Consider the following 18,136-nt stretch of genomic DNA (forward strand, 5'->3'; position numbering starts at 1 on the left):
CCGTATCCCCAGCGACTAACCCTGCCTGTTGCAGACCGACAGCCTATACAACTACAAAGAACACTACCAGCAGCAACACCGGCAGGAGATGCAGCAGTACAGCTATCCGTTACCGAGCAACAGTTCCAGCCAACTAACACTGCCACTAACGCGCAGCCTCTATCATTCCTCGATAGTTAGTCCCTTGCAGACCTCGTACGTGCACGCGAACAGCCGACCACCGACCTTGGCACAGCACGAGAATCATCTTCCCATGGTGGCTCATCCCGACGAGGAGCAACAGAACTACGCGAACCACGACTCTACGAGGCAACCGCGCCGCCATTCGGGCAACCGGTCAAGCGACCGAAGTCAAAAGTACAGGAAGCACAAGCGTAGCGAGCGGAAGCAAAAACAAAGGCGGCCAGAAGCTTCCAGGAGAGCAGACGCGTACGCGAGCGCGCCCTCCTGCGAGACCAGCTTCCACCAGGTCCAAGAACTCGGTATACCCGAGACTTACAAAATCTCCTATCCCCATTACTACGAAGATGACATCGCGGAATGTCCAACCGACTATCACAGATCGAACCCGAGTTCTCGTCAGCAGATCTGGGAACGACAGTCGAATCGTTGCCCACCGGAGAGCACGCACTACGCGGACACAGGTGACACGAAGAACCGGAACAAGTCAAAGAGGATGTCGTCGAACCTTGGCGATGGGCGGTCGCCGTCCGCGCCCACGATAATGCAGTATGCCGAGCTACACTTCCGGGACGTCGGTCAGGAGATCGATGTCTAAAAGGTCAGTTGGGCGGGTTCGGGTTTCAGGTTGTTTGGGAATTTACGCTGTAGATCGTTGGTTACGATATACGTGTTTTCGCAATGAGAAGTCTTGTCTCAGATAATTAATATCTTGTAAATCGATACGCGAATATTCATATAAAAGTAAAGAAATTTTAGTCGAGTTCGATGATCTCACGTTGCAAATTATAGTTGCGGTGTATATCGCGTGTAGATTTTTCGCGTTGAGGCTATTTGGTGGTTGAAATAATTTATATACCGTTAATATAAAATTTTGTGCTAGATGTTCCTCTTTCCTTTTTTTTGTGATATAAAAATTGGAAAATTTTCATCGAATTCCAGGGTGGTAGGGTATGCTAATTGATAATGTTCTGTTAGTGGAAAGTTCGATGATTCGGATAATCGATATTTTCTAAATACAAAATTCTATGTTACATAGATACGTGGGTAATTTTGTTTTGTTACGCAAAAACACAGGATTTGTTAATCTTACGATTGAATTTGATCGATAGTAATCGTAAATATAATAAATATCACGTAAATGATAAAGTAAATAGAGAATGTTGAGTTTATGAGGGAAGGAAATGGGAAATTAGAGATGAAATTGTTCATACGTGTTTTATGGAGAACATACGAAATTTATATAGAGATTCTGTAATTAGAAGCTTGAATTTAGAATTATGGTAGAAGGAAATTTGAATCTTTCGCATCCATTAATGAGATATCTCGTTGTTCGAGCGACGCTCTCAACAAGATCTCGTGTGACCTTTTATCAGAGTGAGATATATCTGCTGCGAAAATTTGAAATGAAAATTAGTTTAACAGATATCTTGTTCACAAGTGTGGAAGGATTAACGATAAACGTATGTTATACCACATTACATGCGAAAATTGAAAAGCAAATATACGAGATATTTCGTTCGAAATATCGCATCGTAATATTCCTCGTTTATAAATATGAAGAGATTTTCGAAAAAGGATATGTTTGATACGTAAATACTTATATGAAAAATAATTATATCCGAGAAATCATTTATATTTACATAAAGATTTGTATATACGATGGAATCATAAAATAACGTATTTTGATTTTACTAATGAATTATAAATTATGAGTACGTATTATTATAAAATACAGTATAGCATATAAAAAATGTGCAAACGATTGAAATTTTTACATTGGTTTTCTAAAGAATATTTAAGATGGGAAGATGATTCATATGATAACAAATTACCAATCTTTTTGATACTAAACGACAGGTCCGAAAAATTTTTCATTGAAAAGTGTTTATAAACTACAGCGTAAATTCTTGAATCGATATTACCATCAAAGCGTTATTGACAAATCAATTCGATAATCAGTTCATCTTCGACAGAAAGAAATCAAAATAATCGAAGAATGATAGGGGATTGAACGTTTAGAAATTTCTACTAAAATTATTGACTACTAATTATTAATAAAATATTATCCATTAAAAAATCATTTAAACAAATTTATAATAATATATTAACGACAGATTATAATAACAAGTAATAAAAAGGTTATTATAATTATAACTAACGAATTATAAGCTGGGTACTACATATCGTTTGGATTACATCCTAATTTCGCAACGGAATATCAGGTATGGAAAAATTAAACATTTTGTTTCTTAGGAAATTGTTTCGTTGTTTTTACGTATGAATTTTCTATTGTTCGGAATTTAATATTACTCCGTCGTTGCGACTGTGTCTGTTTGTTTGCGTTTGTTTCTGCGTGTATGATTTCTTGCATTCGTTTGCCTCTTTTCTCTTTCATTTCTTGCATTCTAAATATGCTTTCGAGCTTGCCATTTCTATAATTTTAATAATTACCAACAACGGGTTTGCATTTCTTTTTTCCTCCTTTGTTCGCGTATCAACTTGGTCGGTAAGTATTTTTAAATTGAAACCAGCTAGCGGAGAAAAAGTCGATTAAACCGCGTGGAATTGAAAACAGGTAAATTGGACGATACGTAAAGCGAATTTCGTAGAAGAATTTTTCTGTTGAATATCACAGGCTTGGTGATATTGCGATTACCTAAATATTACAAACGCTTGTAACTGTATTAAAAATCTCGTTTATAAATTCCATGTCAAACGTCTGAAAATTTCCCTCCAGTTATTTCATCGAAATAACGATTGTTCGATATTAAAAATAACAATGATACATTTCCTCGCGTAACAAACGTCGAAACTTAAATAAATTGTTTTGCAAATGTTTGTATCGAAAATTGCGTTTATTTAAATATCGATACTCAAATACTTAATATATAAATTTTATCGAAAATTTTTATTGTCACCGATTAAACAATTAAAATTCAGAAAAACAGTTTAAAACGTTGAATAAAGGAAGTATCTTAACAGAAAGGATTAAATGAATAATATACAGCGGTTCACGGAAGTATTTGAACACGTACCACACAACAATTTTATATAACAGGGTGGTTGGTAACTGGTGGTACAAGCGGAAAGGGGGCGATTCTACGCGAAAAAAGAAGTCGAAAATATAGAATACAAATTTTTCGTTCGAGGCTTTGTTTTCGGGAAAATCGACTTTGAATTTTCGCTCGGTACGCGTGCGGTACGTTGTAACGGATCTCACTGTAGATCGTTGTCTCGATGGAAAAATTTAAAAAAAATTTTTTTTTTATTTTTATTCTATATTTTCGACTTCTTTTCTCGCGTAGAATCACCCCCTTTCCGCTTGTACCACCAGTTACTAACCACCCTGTGTATACGTATTGTATGCCTGTTATACAAAACGTTTTAACATTTTATTAGCACCATAATGAGAGACACGATTGTCATGATTATATGTATATTTATGAAATTTTACAATTCTCATTGCAGCGCTCCTTACAGTGCTAATGAAATTTCAGATGTTTTATATAACACGCATAATATATTTGAAAGAGATGACAAATGTTCAAGTCGTTTTGTGAATCGCTTCAAGTATAACAAGCAGATTATGGGAGAACCCTGTAAATGAAGATTAAAACGATTTGTCGCTTGTATTCATAACGATATACAGGGTTGTCATACATAACAATTGTATTCCAAATGTTTGTTCGTAGGAGGGTCAGCAGACAAAGAGCGATACGTACATTTACTAGGACATTTTGGCGTCCGACATGCCTTGTAGGTACATTGTATTCTATGAATTACGTCGTATTGCTTAGATTTGTTATCGGTATGGCGATCGATCCGACATGTGCGCTACGGCATATGGACAATGAGGCTCTGTTTGTAGAAAAAGCTTTTCACATTGTAGTATTTAATCCTTTGCACTTGATGATACAATGTATATCACATAATGTTTTGATATAGAGATATATCTTAAAAATCATTAATATCTCGAACATGGAGATATTTGATGAGATTATATAACAGATAATCGTTGTTGGAGATTTATCGTTCGTTCGTTCGGTGAATAATTTCTTGAATTCAACGCGCTGAACGTGATTTCACTCTCGAATCTCGATTCCCTGATCTTATCCTCATTTTAACAAATAAACAAACATTCGATGTTTTGAAAGGAGTTCTGACATAAGATCCAAGTCACACGTGTTAACAATTATTTTTTCGTATTTTCCTGAAACTTATAAGATTTCTTAGCTATGATAAAATAGAGTTAATTAGCTCGCAAGAACAGGATAGAAACTTAATGATTAGACGGGAAATGTTTATAGAAATTTATATTTTCATAGACACGAATGAAGAAATAAAACTTAAAATAAAAATCTTATCGTCTGTATATTGTAATATGTATTTTACTTTGATATTTTATATATTTGTTGCCACTGTTGCTTATTCGTCGTAACACAAATACGTAAACACTCGCAGTGTGTTAATGAAAATAACGAACTAATAAGGAAAATTGTCAAATTTGTATTTGCTTTCCGATGTCGATGGAATTTCTAAATTTTTATACACTGCGCCAATAAATTTCGAAACAGTTTTATCTACGCTTATCGACGAATGACACAATTTCTAAAAGAATAACAAAGCGTGTACATTTGAGATTTAAACTTTCTTCGGTGCGTTATAAAATTCAATCTACAGCGCGAAGATAAGCGCGTTGTCTTATTAGACTATGCTCATTCATAATCGTTTAATTGCCTTTCCACGGTCACGTTACTTGTCGAATCGATAATTCACTATAGATAAGTGGCGCCAGTTATTTAACAGAATTTATATCTCGATGGAAAGCGAGATACTCTAGAAATCGTAACTTTCGATGTTTTCGAACTCGAATAATTTTCAACTAATTTTCATTCGAAATAATTCTGAATTTAATATAATTTACTAATCCGATATAATTGAATAATATATGACCGTTTAAAAGGCTTGCAGCGATGTTTGAAAATTCACATTTATCGACTAATGCATATGTCTATTGCTCTAACGATATTTTACCATTTGCTCTCAACTTTTCATCCTCCTCCTCGATAAACTTCTTCGGACCATTTTTTATAGATATTTATCTAATAAATTCAATCTTTTGTTATGAAAGAAATTTAATAAAAAGTCACGTGTATGATAGTATGTTTTATGCTAGTAGTATCTTCTTGAGGAATGCTTTCGTTGTTAACAAATTCCAGACGTTCCTCTGCGATTGTTGCATTTAGTCCAAATGGAAGCATTATTTGTTCAAATTAAGCAGCTTACCGTTCGTTACAAGCAACAAATATCTTCTACGCTCAGCAAATGAATCATAGGATTTAATATCAACACTAGCTAAAAATGGGACAAATTTTTCAAACAATCTGGTTTAGTGGTTTATAAAATCGAAAGAACCATAATGATACAGATAGCAATAAGAAATGTTAAGGAAGAAAAATGAAAATATCTTTGTCACAATTCAGGTTTTAATAATAATACGAGTTGCAATAAAAGATAATCCGATATTCTACACCAAGAAAATACTATAATTCTATGATAAAAATTTGAAATGTTTCAAGTTTGAACGGTACTTTGCTAGCGACCAAAATCGGCTTCCTACTTTTAATCAGAGTTTCGAAGCTTTTTCCAGATATAAGCGAAAGAAGCTAAGCCAGAAAAGCAGCGAATAGGTCACGTTCGCGTCATAAACTCAATCCCAATCGCAAACTTTAACAAACTACTGATTCCAAACTTATGGGCGTTGGTAACCCGAATTTCATCGAAACGATGCTTCAAATTAAACACTGCCATCATATCGTAAACTTCATAGCAAACTATCTATTTGTTAAAAAATTCATTTCTATTTTCGATATACTTTAATCCTTTCTTTATACGTCGATTCTGCTTAATATTAATATCGTATGATACAAGGATTAATAGTTCCAAATTAAATCGTTGATTCAAGAAGCAACGACTCATAATTCAAATTTCCACATGTAAGGAATTCTTAACTTACAAACTTTCAAGAAACATTCCTCTAAAAATTTGAAAATATTGATATATTTCAAAAGTAGGATATTAATTCAACGATCTTCAAATGCAGTATTCACGAAGAAAATCAACTAACAAGTGCAAAGGATTAATTTGTCCTAATCTCCGTGCAACTTCCACAGCTTTCCCGGTTCGGCTGCTACATTTACAAGAAACTTGTATCAAAGTTCTATATACCAATACATAGCATGCAACGAAAAATAGAAATCGAATACACGAACTTTTTACCACACGAAAGAAAAGCATGATAAAAATACAGCGCGGTAGCAACGAAAAGAATACTATGGGATTTGCCATTTAACTCTTTACACGACTCCATATAATAATACACGATTCCATATAAGAATAATTCTTCCAAATTTTTTATGATTTACGATAGTACAGAAATGAATGGATTTAGCCCGGCAAATACAAATTCGAAAGAAACAACATTTCGTATGCACCATACGCTTAACTAATATACCTAACATTTTACTTTTAAATTTGCTTACGGATACTTTAATATCTCGCTGTACTTTACGATACGTCTCACAATATCTTTAATATTCCATTTCATTAAAAGTACTCTTATTCCGTATTCGCGTCAGTTCACGAAATTAGCCGTCCTTGTTAGGTATTAGCGACGTACAGAACAGAGATCCGCGTTGTCACGTTCGCGAAACGAAGCGACGTATACATCTGACTGATCATTAAAATTCTAACAGCAATGAACACATGGTTTGTTCGTGAAACGATAAAGCTGTTCGGGTGGCAGGCGCGCGTCGAAAGTTTCGAGGTGGAATCGGCGTCGATTCATCGTCGAAACGTCGCTCGATGATCGCTTTATCCGGCTGTGTTCGATTGTGCATGCTAGGATTAGAACGATCGCGGCAGCAACGGCTTCGTGGACGAGCCACGTTGTAGCATGCTAGCTGGATGCCTGCTTTTATAACGTAGACAGCATATTGATATATCGTGGTCCGATGCTGCTATCTCGATCGATGCGTGGGCCTTCGTCGCGATTCGATCGGCGTACAATATGCATTTACTGTGTCGAAAGATTTCAGGTTTTTTCCACGTGTACCACGTTTCACGGAGAACCCGCGGAACCGAAAATATCGGAGAAAAATCAGTCTTTCTTTTGACGTCAATAACTCTGAAAACATGCATCTTTCGAAATAATTCAATTCTTTAGAATCCTTTGACAATGGTTATCGCGAGACACAAGGTTTATTATAACATAAAGAAGAGCAACTACGAGGCAGTAATTTTTAGAATCAACAGAAATGTAGCATAAGGTAGGATTATTTGAGTCAAGTCGAGTATTATAATTTGCCACTGACAAATTCAATTATAAACAATTTTTAAGCGATCTGCATTTGAAAATAAAATACTTCATTCGTTACAGTGGCGTGTACTCGATGACGATAGTTTCGAACCAGGAAAGAAGCTTGCTCGTCTAATATCAATATTTTCATCGTTGATTATAATTATATAACCTCGTTGTCAGTTATAGTTCAGTAACAACGCATATATTATACATATTACTTTATTTCTGAAAGTTACTTTGTTCTTCTTTTTCTAGTTTTTTAAACGTATAATATCTCACTGATTCAAATCATCGTATCTTAGCGTGCATGTTTACGTTGGAAAGGGAATAAAGCGAAAGTAGTAGCAGGACGTATATAGTCAGACAGTCTGGAGAGTGAAACGATATCGATTAGACACCTTGATATATTAAATATTATTCGTTGTACGAAAAACGACGATTGAAGAATGAAATCAGATAGTATTTTGAAGTTTATTTACTATTGTATGTAAATGAGAAAAATTGTATGTAAATTAAAAAATTTGGCAGATCTTCTTTCATATACTTGGAAAATTTCTTTCATAATAATTTTAAATATCGAATGGACGCATGTTATAAATCAGTGAAATATTACAATGTAATATTAATCACGCATCTGCATAAATGTTATTAACGTGTATAATGAATAATAACGATGATTATGAACGCCTAAATAAACCATAGCATATGAAACATTATACGTAATGAAGAATCTGGCAAATTGTGTCTACATTGTTGTTATTATGAAACGTACCTTAAAATGTACCTTTTTGAAATAATAATTACATTTTATCTTTTATCATTTAAAAAATCTTTAACATTTTAATTTCGTTATTATTTGAAAACATTAGAAGATGATATAGCGATAAATTGCTTACTGTGTAATCATATCTCGTTTGATCTATTTAAAAAATCTTGATACATTTATTTTAAATATGAGTACAGTGCAAAACATTTTTTTAAATGGAATTCAACATAATACTCTAGGACATATAATTTATTATTTCAAAAGTTAATTAATGATTCGATATTTTACGAAAATTTTACCTACAAAATAAATATTTTCGAATATTACCAATTTACGTAACGTAAGTTCTATTTTTTTATTAGATCTTCCAAGAAGGTCCTACAAAAGGGGATACCAAAATCTTGTAAAAAAAAATTAACAGAAGTGTTTCTTTTAGAAAGAATATCAAAGAACCACATTCCAACCATACTGTGAAACTATTTTATACCTGATGTTTAATCACATAGAGGCTAGTGGTAGAAAATGAAGAAGAAGCAAAAAGATGATGAATAAAAGGATAAGGAAATGAGATGAGTAAAGTTTCGGGATTAAAACTTGAAAAGATAATATGGCATAGATAAAATATTCTTTAGGACACCTCTCTTACAAAGTAAAGCGATTTAAATTTTAATACATATGCATAGCATTAAAGGTATGTTCTTTAAAAATATATGAAGATATATGATATTGTTTAAAGCTGTATTAATCTGTTATGAATCAATTGATTCTTTAAATGCAAAACATTTCGAATAACATAAAATTACGAAAAATATATATCGGTGATGTATAAACTTTAAAGTTCAAAGTTCAAGATTCTAAACTAGATTCGGATTAGATTCAGCTTCGTTAGTCAGAAAGCTAATATCGTGATTATAACTTGCCGACCACCTGCGATTTCTATCTCTTGGTAATGCAGAGGAAGACGAATCCATATCTGGAAGAGATATTACGAACAGAGTAGAATCTCGAATATCTAAACTAATTAACTAATGGACAGGTAATTGGATTATTTATGCATTTACAGGAAATTTAAATATGTAACAATATACACATGATACGCAAAAATATATATTCTTGCATACTACCAAACCAGGAGATTCTCGTTCGTTTGCGATTGTATCTGCACAAAGTACTTTCAATTATCTACGCTAACGCGCTAACAATACGGCTAGCGATACTCCAACTTCTGCCATTCGTCATTACACGAAACATAGTCGAGATTCTGCCATAGTGTTACAATAATAAAATACCAAGAATATTTCTCTTCTAGTTCGATTCAATAATTCAATATAAACCCATTATCGTGGAATTGAGAAACGCTATAATTGGGAAGTTCGAATGATAAACGGCAAAAGAGACAAAGAAGGAATATTTTAATAAAAGACAATGTTTTCCTGCTAGATCCAATATTAAATATTGCAACTTCTATGAATTAATTTTAACTTTCAGAAGAAACTTCATTTCACGCTTCTCGTTTATTTTTACATAAGAAATCACCGATTGCTCGCTTGTATCTACGGTCCTTAAAACTTTCGAACGCACCCAGCATAACATAAAAACGATTCATTCGACGAGAAACACAGTCTAACGAAGAACGCTTTTACTTTTTTCTCTCTGCTGTTTCCATGAAACTTACATTGGCTTCGAAATATCCCTCCGAGCTCGAATGCAGGAGGATTCGAGCGTGCAACGTGCGAGCCGACACACGCTCCACTGTTTGCGTAGCCGAAGAGAACATTAGACTAAGGTGTTCGTTGTAATGTTCTGTTTACGCAGCCCTTCAAGCCGGAATTTTCGGATCTCGACTACGCGGACGTGGACTACCGCTCCTATGGGCCGATCAACTACAAAGCTGCCAGCATCGCGCTCCTCCAAAAACAGCAACAAGCACAGAAGCAACAGCAACAGCTTCAAGGACGACGGCCGCAGATGTATGGTGTCACAGACGAAAACGAAGATCTTCTTTAATTTGTTTTTCGTTTTCGTTATCTCCAATTTGTCTTCCTTTTTGTTCATTTAACTCTTAATTGATATTATTGGATTGTAGATAATTCAGAAGAATTTAAGTCAGGTTATTTAATTCGTTAAGGGCAAACTATGCACGAATGCAGTATACCTCATTTGGAATTATTTTTAGGTCAATTCGCATCATTGAATTCCGTCTTTCGCAATTCACAGATATTTGTTTCACATTTCTCTTCGCTGACACTTTTCCTTTGTATATCCTACAATTCTATGAAACCTATTGCATGTCGAGTAATGGAAGTTTTTGTTCGTTTAGTGAAATTATCTAAAATACTCATTATTCGTAATATGTTTTATTTATTACACAGAGGAGTATATTAATTTATCTAGCTTTTGCAATAACGATGAATCGACGTAGCTTGTATTCATAATCGTTTCGTTACTTGGTGCTTGATAAGTTCATTATAGTGTGACTGTTAATACTTCGTGTCAATCTTAATTTATCGTGTAAAATATCGAATAGAGAGAAAGAAAGAGAGAGACAAATAAAAATTAAACTTTCTAGAATTACGTAACCAAACTTAAATTTAATACAAATTTTCCTGCTCAACTATGATCCAACTGTATTGGTTGAAAGTTAAGTTTCTCTTTTTTTAACGCGATGTTACGTGAAAATTACCTTGTGGCCATAATAATATCGTAACGTGTGTAAGAATTGTGATTAATGTTTAGTGTTGATTACGTAAGCTTCTCTTGCGAACTTTAATGTTATTACGGATGAGTGTATACCTCGTTTCTATCATAGTTCAGTCGTTTTGACGAACTCGCTGCGAGTGCACTTGGAATGGAAATATATTTTCGTTTCGAATCGATTCATTAACGTTCAAGTCTTAAATTTACCAACCTCAAAATTTTCTCATTCTTAAGTGTTAGTCCTTGATTCATCGAATCTCCAACTTTTCAATTATTCGTATTTCGAAATTTTTTAATTTCCAAATTTTCATGTACTTCGATTTTTTTAATCTTACGATCTTCAGAAGACTAAGTAAAAATTCCAACATTCGCATCTTAAAATCGAACATTATTTTAAAATGTTGATAATTCAAAAGATATTCAAAAACAATTATTTTCGTCGATTCCTTTAACATATGAAAAATATGTTACCATTGCATTACCGATGCAAAGTTTAGTAAACATTTCACAGCGAGTTCATCGATGCGCCTACATCTCAAAGCCAAAGAAACAGTTACTTGCTTCAGTCGTGTCTCGAAAGACTTGCACCAAGGACTAAACCGATCTAACGTCCTCCCAAATCAACTGATCACCAAATCGCGTCTTCCTTTGCATCCTTTTACAAAGCTAATTATCTCGATAATCTTATACGCCTAAAATAACCTCTCTTCCATCTTAACATCTTAAGAAAGGTAATTGGATTTCCTTGTTGCGGGACTTTCGTACAAACGACCAACGATCTATACAAAATCGATATGATCAATCGATAACTATAGCCCGAAGGACGCGATTTAGATAGTCGGTACGATCCACGAGAAGGACTAGCGAGTTACGATACCTGTAAATTTATACATAAAAGAATTCGTACGCGAAATTATAAATAAATGGTACGTTTATAAGCTATTACCATGTGTTCTGGGATCAAATTGTCTAATTAACAAGCGGCTAAAGGGGCGAACGATCGATAAACGTTAAATATTAAATATACAAATATATACATATAGTATATATACATATATATATATATATATATATATACAGTATCTTGTTAAATGTTAAAAGAAGAAGAAGAAGAAGAAAAATTGAGACATATCGCAGCCATTGTCGAGCTCTCGCGCGTGTCTCCTCGAATCCGCGATCCTCGCGAGATTGCCGGCTATAATTAGTGTAATTCTCCTCGCTTCTTGCTCCTTTCAATTTTTTGTAACATAAATTCTCTCCCCAACTATGTCCCACCGTTTGTAAGTTTGTACATTATGCGAGGAAACGAAGTTTCCAAGAAAAATCCACGAGGAAAATCCCCTCCAAAAAAAAAAAGAACAAATAAGAAAGAGAAAAGAAAAGGATAAAAATAGGAAAGAGAATAGAAGAAAATGACACAAGAACACGTCGAGAACGCAACTATCGTCATCGTCTCGAGCAAGTTTTCGTCCGATTTCTGGCGCTTAACGAACGAAACTCTGTCTCACATATCGTTCTTGTAACAATGTCTTCTTCGTGCTGCCATGGCAGAGTCGCGTATGGTAACATGTGACACCGAGACGGAAGCAACCAGACAGCCAGGGAACAGCGGTTTATCGTTAGATCGATGGTGGACCTCCGTGAAATCGTATTTTTGCCGAGGGAAACCGACCTCCCGCCAACTGCGACGCAACGGTTCGCCGCAGGATTCGTTCGAGGAAAAATTGGATTCTCCAAACAATTCTGGCAACGAATCGTTGACGTGCTTCTACCGGAAGCTGCGTCATGCGCCACGGTTATTAATTTTTCTCATTTTTCTCCCTATTTAACTGTCGACCGATATGAAGTTGGACGATAGTTGGACAAAGATTAACTCGTGTTCATTCTATAATTGATCGTATCGTGAATTTGATCAAGCGAAGAGTTTGGTTAAATGAGGATGAGAATCGAATTTTGTAGATGCTGAGAATTGGTTCAATGAACATTGTTATATTATCGTTTGTATACTTATACCGTTGTTTCTTATTGGAGAAATTATCAGTAAAAAGATTAATCGTCTAATTTATCGATACCTTTGCTACTGAGGTTCACGGAGAGATCCAAATACCATAATTCATACGTGAATTTCCATAGTTGTACACGATGTTGCGTTCACGTTTTTGGTACGATACGTACACAATGTTACCAAGTTGCTTAATTTCAAAGTATTTTGTTCTAATTTTATCCTGCATTTTATATGATAAATATCATCCATGTTATCTATCTCGCAAAATATAGAATACAAATTAGAATAAAGAAGATCAAATCATCCAACTTAAAAGTAATATCCACACAGTTACCACCACCCATAATCAAACGATATCGGTCAAAGATTAAAAAACTTTGCTTCCTTCAATTTCTCATCGAATACGCGCAACAAACCATAGTAAACCATTTCATACGATTCAATCGTTCTTCTAGAAAGAAAACTAACATTCACGTGCGCGGAACAAATTCAAATATTACTCAGCACGGAAGCCACGATGAATCTTGCGGTAGATCTTTGAGAAACCGTACTGGTTTCGTCGTTCAACTAGTTTCGCCGATGGTAAATTTACAAAATCGAATAGATGTCTAGTCGGAAGTATCTCGCGTGAACTTATCGTCCATCCATCCGTTCGTCGAGACATCTCAACTTTCTAATGGAAAATCGCGTCGAATTTCAGCAAGTTCGAGACACCTTCGACCAACACAGTTTCCATTCGTTGATTCCCTTCTGGTTGTCTGGGAAACCGGGAATGTGTCGCTGTAACTATCTAGATATCCGCTGGCCCCGTCAGTAACGGCAAAACATAGTGTTTGGTATTGTTAAAATTCACAGAAACAGAAATTACGCCGCGGAACCAAAGTTTTACGAACATAGTCTACAACCTCCATTTATTTGAATTTCATTCGTTTTAGTTTTACCTCCGTGTGTGTTTTAATTTCAACTCCTGTCAATTAAATCCATTATTATCCGAATGTGAGTTCTTATTGTTAAATCGTTTAATATATTCGTGGTATTTATCTTTCTCCTTTATTTAGGTGTTGCAAACTTTCATACTATTTCCATTTCGTTCGTGGTATATCGCTTGCAATGTGATTTTCGAATATTCGAGGTTGTAAATACTCCTCGAATTGGTAAACATTTTATTTCGCCCAATAGATTACAATGATTTTGTACAGATATAGGACGATATAATATCTTTAATTTATCGTTCGATTGTTGTTATCTTTTCCTTACAAAACATATATACAATACGAGATGTTAGAACATGCGTTTCGTTCGTAATTAAAGATATTCGAAAGGAAATAAGGATAAGTACATTTTTCTGTGTTTGATGTCACTTTACAGATAGAAAGTAGTGTTTTAACTAAATTGAAATTGAAATTGAAGAATGAAAACAGATCATTACCCCGAAAGTATAAGCCTCTTGAAAGTACACATTGTAAATCGATTATTCAACGATCCAGCACACGAATGAGAAATCATAAATCGTAGGGAGAACCGATGTCCTCTTATTATATGAACTGTGATTGTCCCACGAAGAGTTCAGATAAATGGAGTGTTGCGTTGGTATTGTCTTTCTTCGAGCGGAAGAATTATCACGAGAATGCACAAGAAACACGTTGAACCGTGCCAAATTATATTACGAAGGGCGATCTGGTCTGTTCGTTCGATCAGTTTTAATCGTGATCGAAACGATGAGAACATTTTCGACGTGAAATCACAACTCTCGATGCTTTCGTCGAGGAAACCGGAACTTGATTTCCGCGTGATGACACGCGTTACCATACTTCATTCCACGTTCTTCCTCTTCGTCGTTCTTCGACAGACTTTGAGACCCTCCGAAGTGATGAATATTTATATATTTTCCAGGCCTCCTTGCACAATTGGGCAAATTCGAAACAGTTTAAAAAATCACGAGCTACGAGTTATGAATGCTTAATAAATTCTTCTGTATAAAAATGAAATGAATCAAATTTTACAAGTGAATCTTAGAAGGATACATTTCGAAAGGCTACATTGATTGTCCTATTCGACGAAAAACTGTAAAGATTGTTCGTGCGACAGAGGTTTATAATCTACAATTTGTCGCTCATCGATTCGCTAATATCATCAATTTGTGAATAATTGTGCAAGAGAGCACCAGTGATCGCGTGATTGTTGCGTGGGTGTTCGATTCCTGGCCTCTATTGTACAGTTAAACTAATCAGTTTGTAACATACGAAATGCCCCGTTTTTAGTTCTATCAGTTTTCTAAATCCTTCTGTCAATCAGTCTTTTTATCCTTCTAGATGTTTTATATCTGTGCCATTTTAAAAGTCGGAATCTTTTTCTTTCGTCACTTCAATTCGTTGTTTACTCTTATTCTTTCGTTTACGTATATAAAAATGCTCTTTCTAAAACTTATATCGTAAAGTATAAATCGTTAAAACATTGGACATTTCGTACGTTACGTAGGAGGATTATCGAACACCGTGAACTTGCACGTTGAAACTTATATTTCATTTCATAATGGAACCGTAATTTTTCATTCTCCAGTGTGGAACAAAAATTTGTATGCGTGTGTGCGTGTGTGTGTGTGTGTGTGAAGTTCGAACGAAAGTTGAGTTCTCGACCAAGAAGAACCTATATTCGTCAGGATGGTCGATTTAGGATGAGAATATACGAGCTACCGTAAAAGAACGCTAGCTAGTCAAAGATAACGCGATATCGCGAACGTAGCTCGCGTGTTCAACGAGAACATTGTAATAAAACAAGCAAAAGCAAAGAAAAAAGAAAAAGAGAAAAATAGAAGAAAGGGAGGAAGTAAGAAAACGTAATTAAAAAGTAATCTTTTCCACGTGTTTTTACATTCAAAGAGTCGCCCTGTGTGAACTGTTGCTCGGTGAATTGAATAGTTTGTAATACATAATGTATACAGTACGTTAACACGTTAAATATCAATTGTACCGGATTACGGTCCCAAAACGTTACATAGTAATTATTAAACAATAAATTGTATACAATACGAGTAATCGTTAGACTATGTGTATAGATATAAATATAAATATAAATGCAAATATAAATATAAATATAAAAACGAGACACTTTAATATTAATCCGTACGAAATAAAGAAATAAAGATAATTGTTCTTTCAACTTCGTAACGATAACGATCCGTCATTTGTAATATATTTTCGAGGACTCGTTTCAAATGAGAGACAGATGATTTTTCGAGGATTTCAAACCGGGACACGTGTGTGTGCGTCTGATTCTCGGGAGACAAGGATTTAAAAACAAAAAAAGAAAGAAAAGAAAATGACGTTGCGTATAATGTAAGGTATCCGCGTCACGGTGTGGTAAAGTACCGACATTGCGTGCCTGATTCGTTTGGTATTCATTATACCGTGTTCTTGCGTGCAATGAAAGAGGTGAAACCGATACTTACAGTGGATAGTATATTTTTTTGTAAAACATTAGTTAGAGACTTAATGGCGAACTGTTGAGTCGGTTAGTTATGTAAATAATCGAGAGAGAATCAAACGAAACGCGAGATTGTAATGCTGTTAATGGGTTATGCGAAAGAAGGTGCATCATTCGTGGTTTTATGTCGACAGTAAATAATAAATTGAAGAAAATTTTGATTTCGGTATGATCGAACGAGATTAAATTGAACTCACATTATTGCAAAGATGAGAGTAAAAGATCTTTATTTGAGATATTATAAAGAGTATTATAAATAGAATAACGTAACGTTATTAGAAGTCTGATAAAAATAGAAATACTTGTTTTACTTTGTTTTGTAAAGATTTCCCCGTATAAGGATATTATACGAAAACGATTGTTTAATAAGATAAGAAATGTTAGAATATCGTTATAATTTCTTTGATTTATTACTTACGAGACTCAACGCCGTAACAATTTCCAGCGTTTAATCGTTTTTAATAATCGTTGATAATTATTCGAATATTTTCTCAAACGAAACGTTTGTTTGGCAATAAATCGCCTATGGAAGATTCACCTAATTGCAGGACGAAATTTTGGTACTGTACCATACTCGATTGTCACATATTTTTACAAATGGAAGAAAATTTCCGGGTGCACCACTCAGTCAGTCATAGTTTTTCCGACGTTTTTTAATGTTACCATTGATGTTAATGCATTTAAGAGTGTCACGGAGTTTATGAAGAGAATTGTGTCGGAGATGTTTAATTTTGTAATAAATTATGAACTTATGTAACTCAGAGAGCCTCAGATTTGCATTATCTTTATTGTTAAAATGTAATATCTAATAAACTTCTGTTATATTCATTACACGATATTTCTTTACTTATGTTACGATCGAACGTTCAAATATTCTATATTTTCCAACGGAAATTAAATTAAAAATACTTTGAATTACACGGAACAGTATATAATTAGCATTTTGTTATTATTTATTATACTTCTGAATGAGTTTTCTCAAGGTTTGAAGATAATGATGAAACACAAAACAAAAGCCTAAATTAGATATCGACGATAAGTATGAGTAAGTTAGATAACGCGTATCAGGAATTCTATATATAATACCAACTAGAAATGTGGATACAATTAATAGAAAAAACGTAACGAGATTAATTTTCAAACTTTTAATTTAGAAAAAAGAATATAATTCTTAAGCTAAGTTCTATATCTTCTAATAAAAATTACAATAAGATTCTATATCTATTTAGTTAATACAAATACAACTATTTAATTTAAATTCCAAACGTCACTAAGCTTTTTCAGTTTCGAAAGAAACTACGAATAAAACTTAAACTAAAAAAGAAAGAAACAGAGAAAAGAAATTCAGCGATCTCTCTCTTACCAAAGTTATATTTACCAAATGTATATCTTACGATTGATCACAATTGATACTTTTTTCGTTAATTATTTGAAGATTTATTTCAAAGGAATCTTTAAACGAAAGAAATATACCTACGAACGTAATATCTTTAGGAATTATTCGAAAAGGAGACGTTGAATCGATTCATAGAGACGCCCTATTCCCATTTGGCGTCGCAGCAGGAAGACTATAGTCGCTTATACTTGTAAATTGCAACATTGACTAAACCCTAAAGACTACAGAACGGCGCCAGAGGTTTTC

General features: G+C 34.2%; 1 protein-coding gene across 4 annotated transcripts in view; it reads left to right on the forward strand.

Moving 5' to 3' along the window:
* LOC117231202 (hemicentin-1) overlaps positions 1-10,259 on the forward strand; it is a 427,506-nt gene extending 417,247 nt beyond the window's left edge. For 2 of the 4 annotated variants that reach the window (XM_033489394.1, XM_033489393.1), the window contains 2 exons: positions 35-781; positions 10,125-10,259. In XM_033489394.1, the coding sequence (XP_033345285.1) occupies positions 35-778 (744 nt within the window). In that variant the 3' untranslated portion in view covers positions 779-781; positions 10,125-10,259. Of the gene's footprint in view, positions 1-34; positions 782-3,875; positions 3,944-10,124 lie in introns of those variants that run through there. The other 2 variants (XR_004492917.1, XM_033489392.1) reach the window with 2 other exon arrangements.
* Positions 10,260-18,136: the final 7,877 nt, after the last annotated feature.

This window comes from Bombus vosnesenskii, unplaced genomic scaffold, assembly GCF_011952255.1.
Source record: "Bombus vosnesenskii isolate JDL3184/JDL3185 unplaced genomic scaffold, Bvos_JDL3184-5_v1.1 scf7180000013272, whole genome shotgun sequence".
Taxonomy (NCBI): domain Eukaryota; kingdom Metazoa; phylum Arthropoda; class Insecta; order Hymenoptera; family Apidae; genus Bombus; species Bombus vosnesenskii.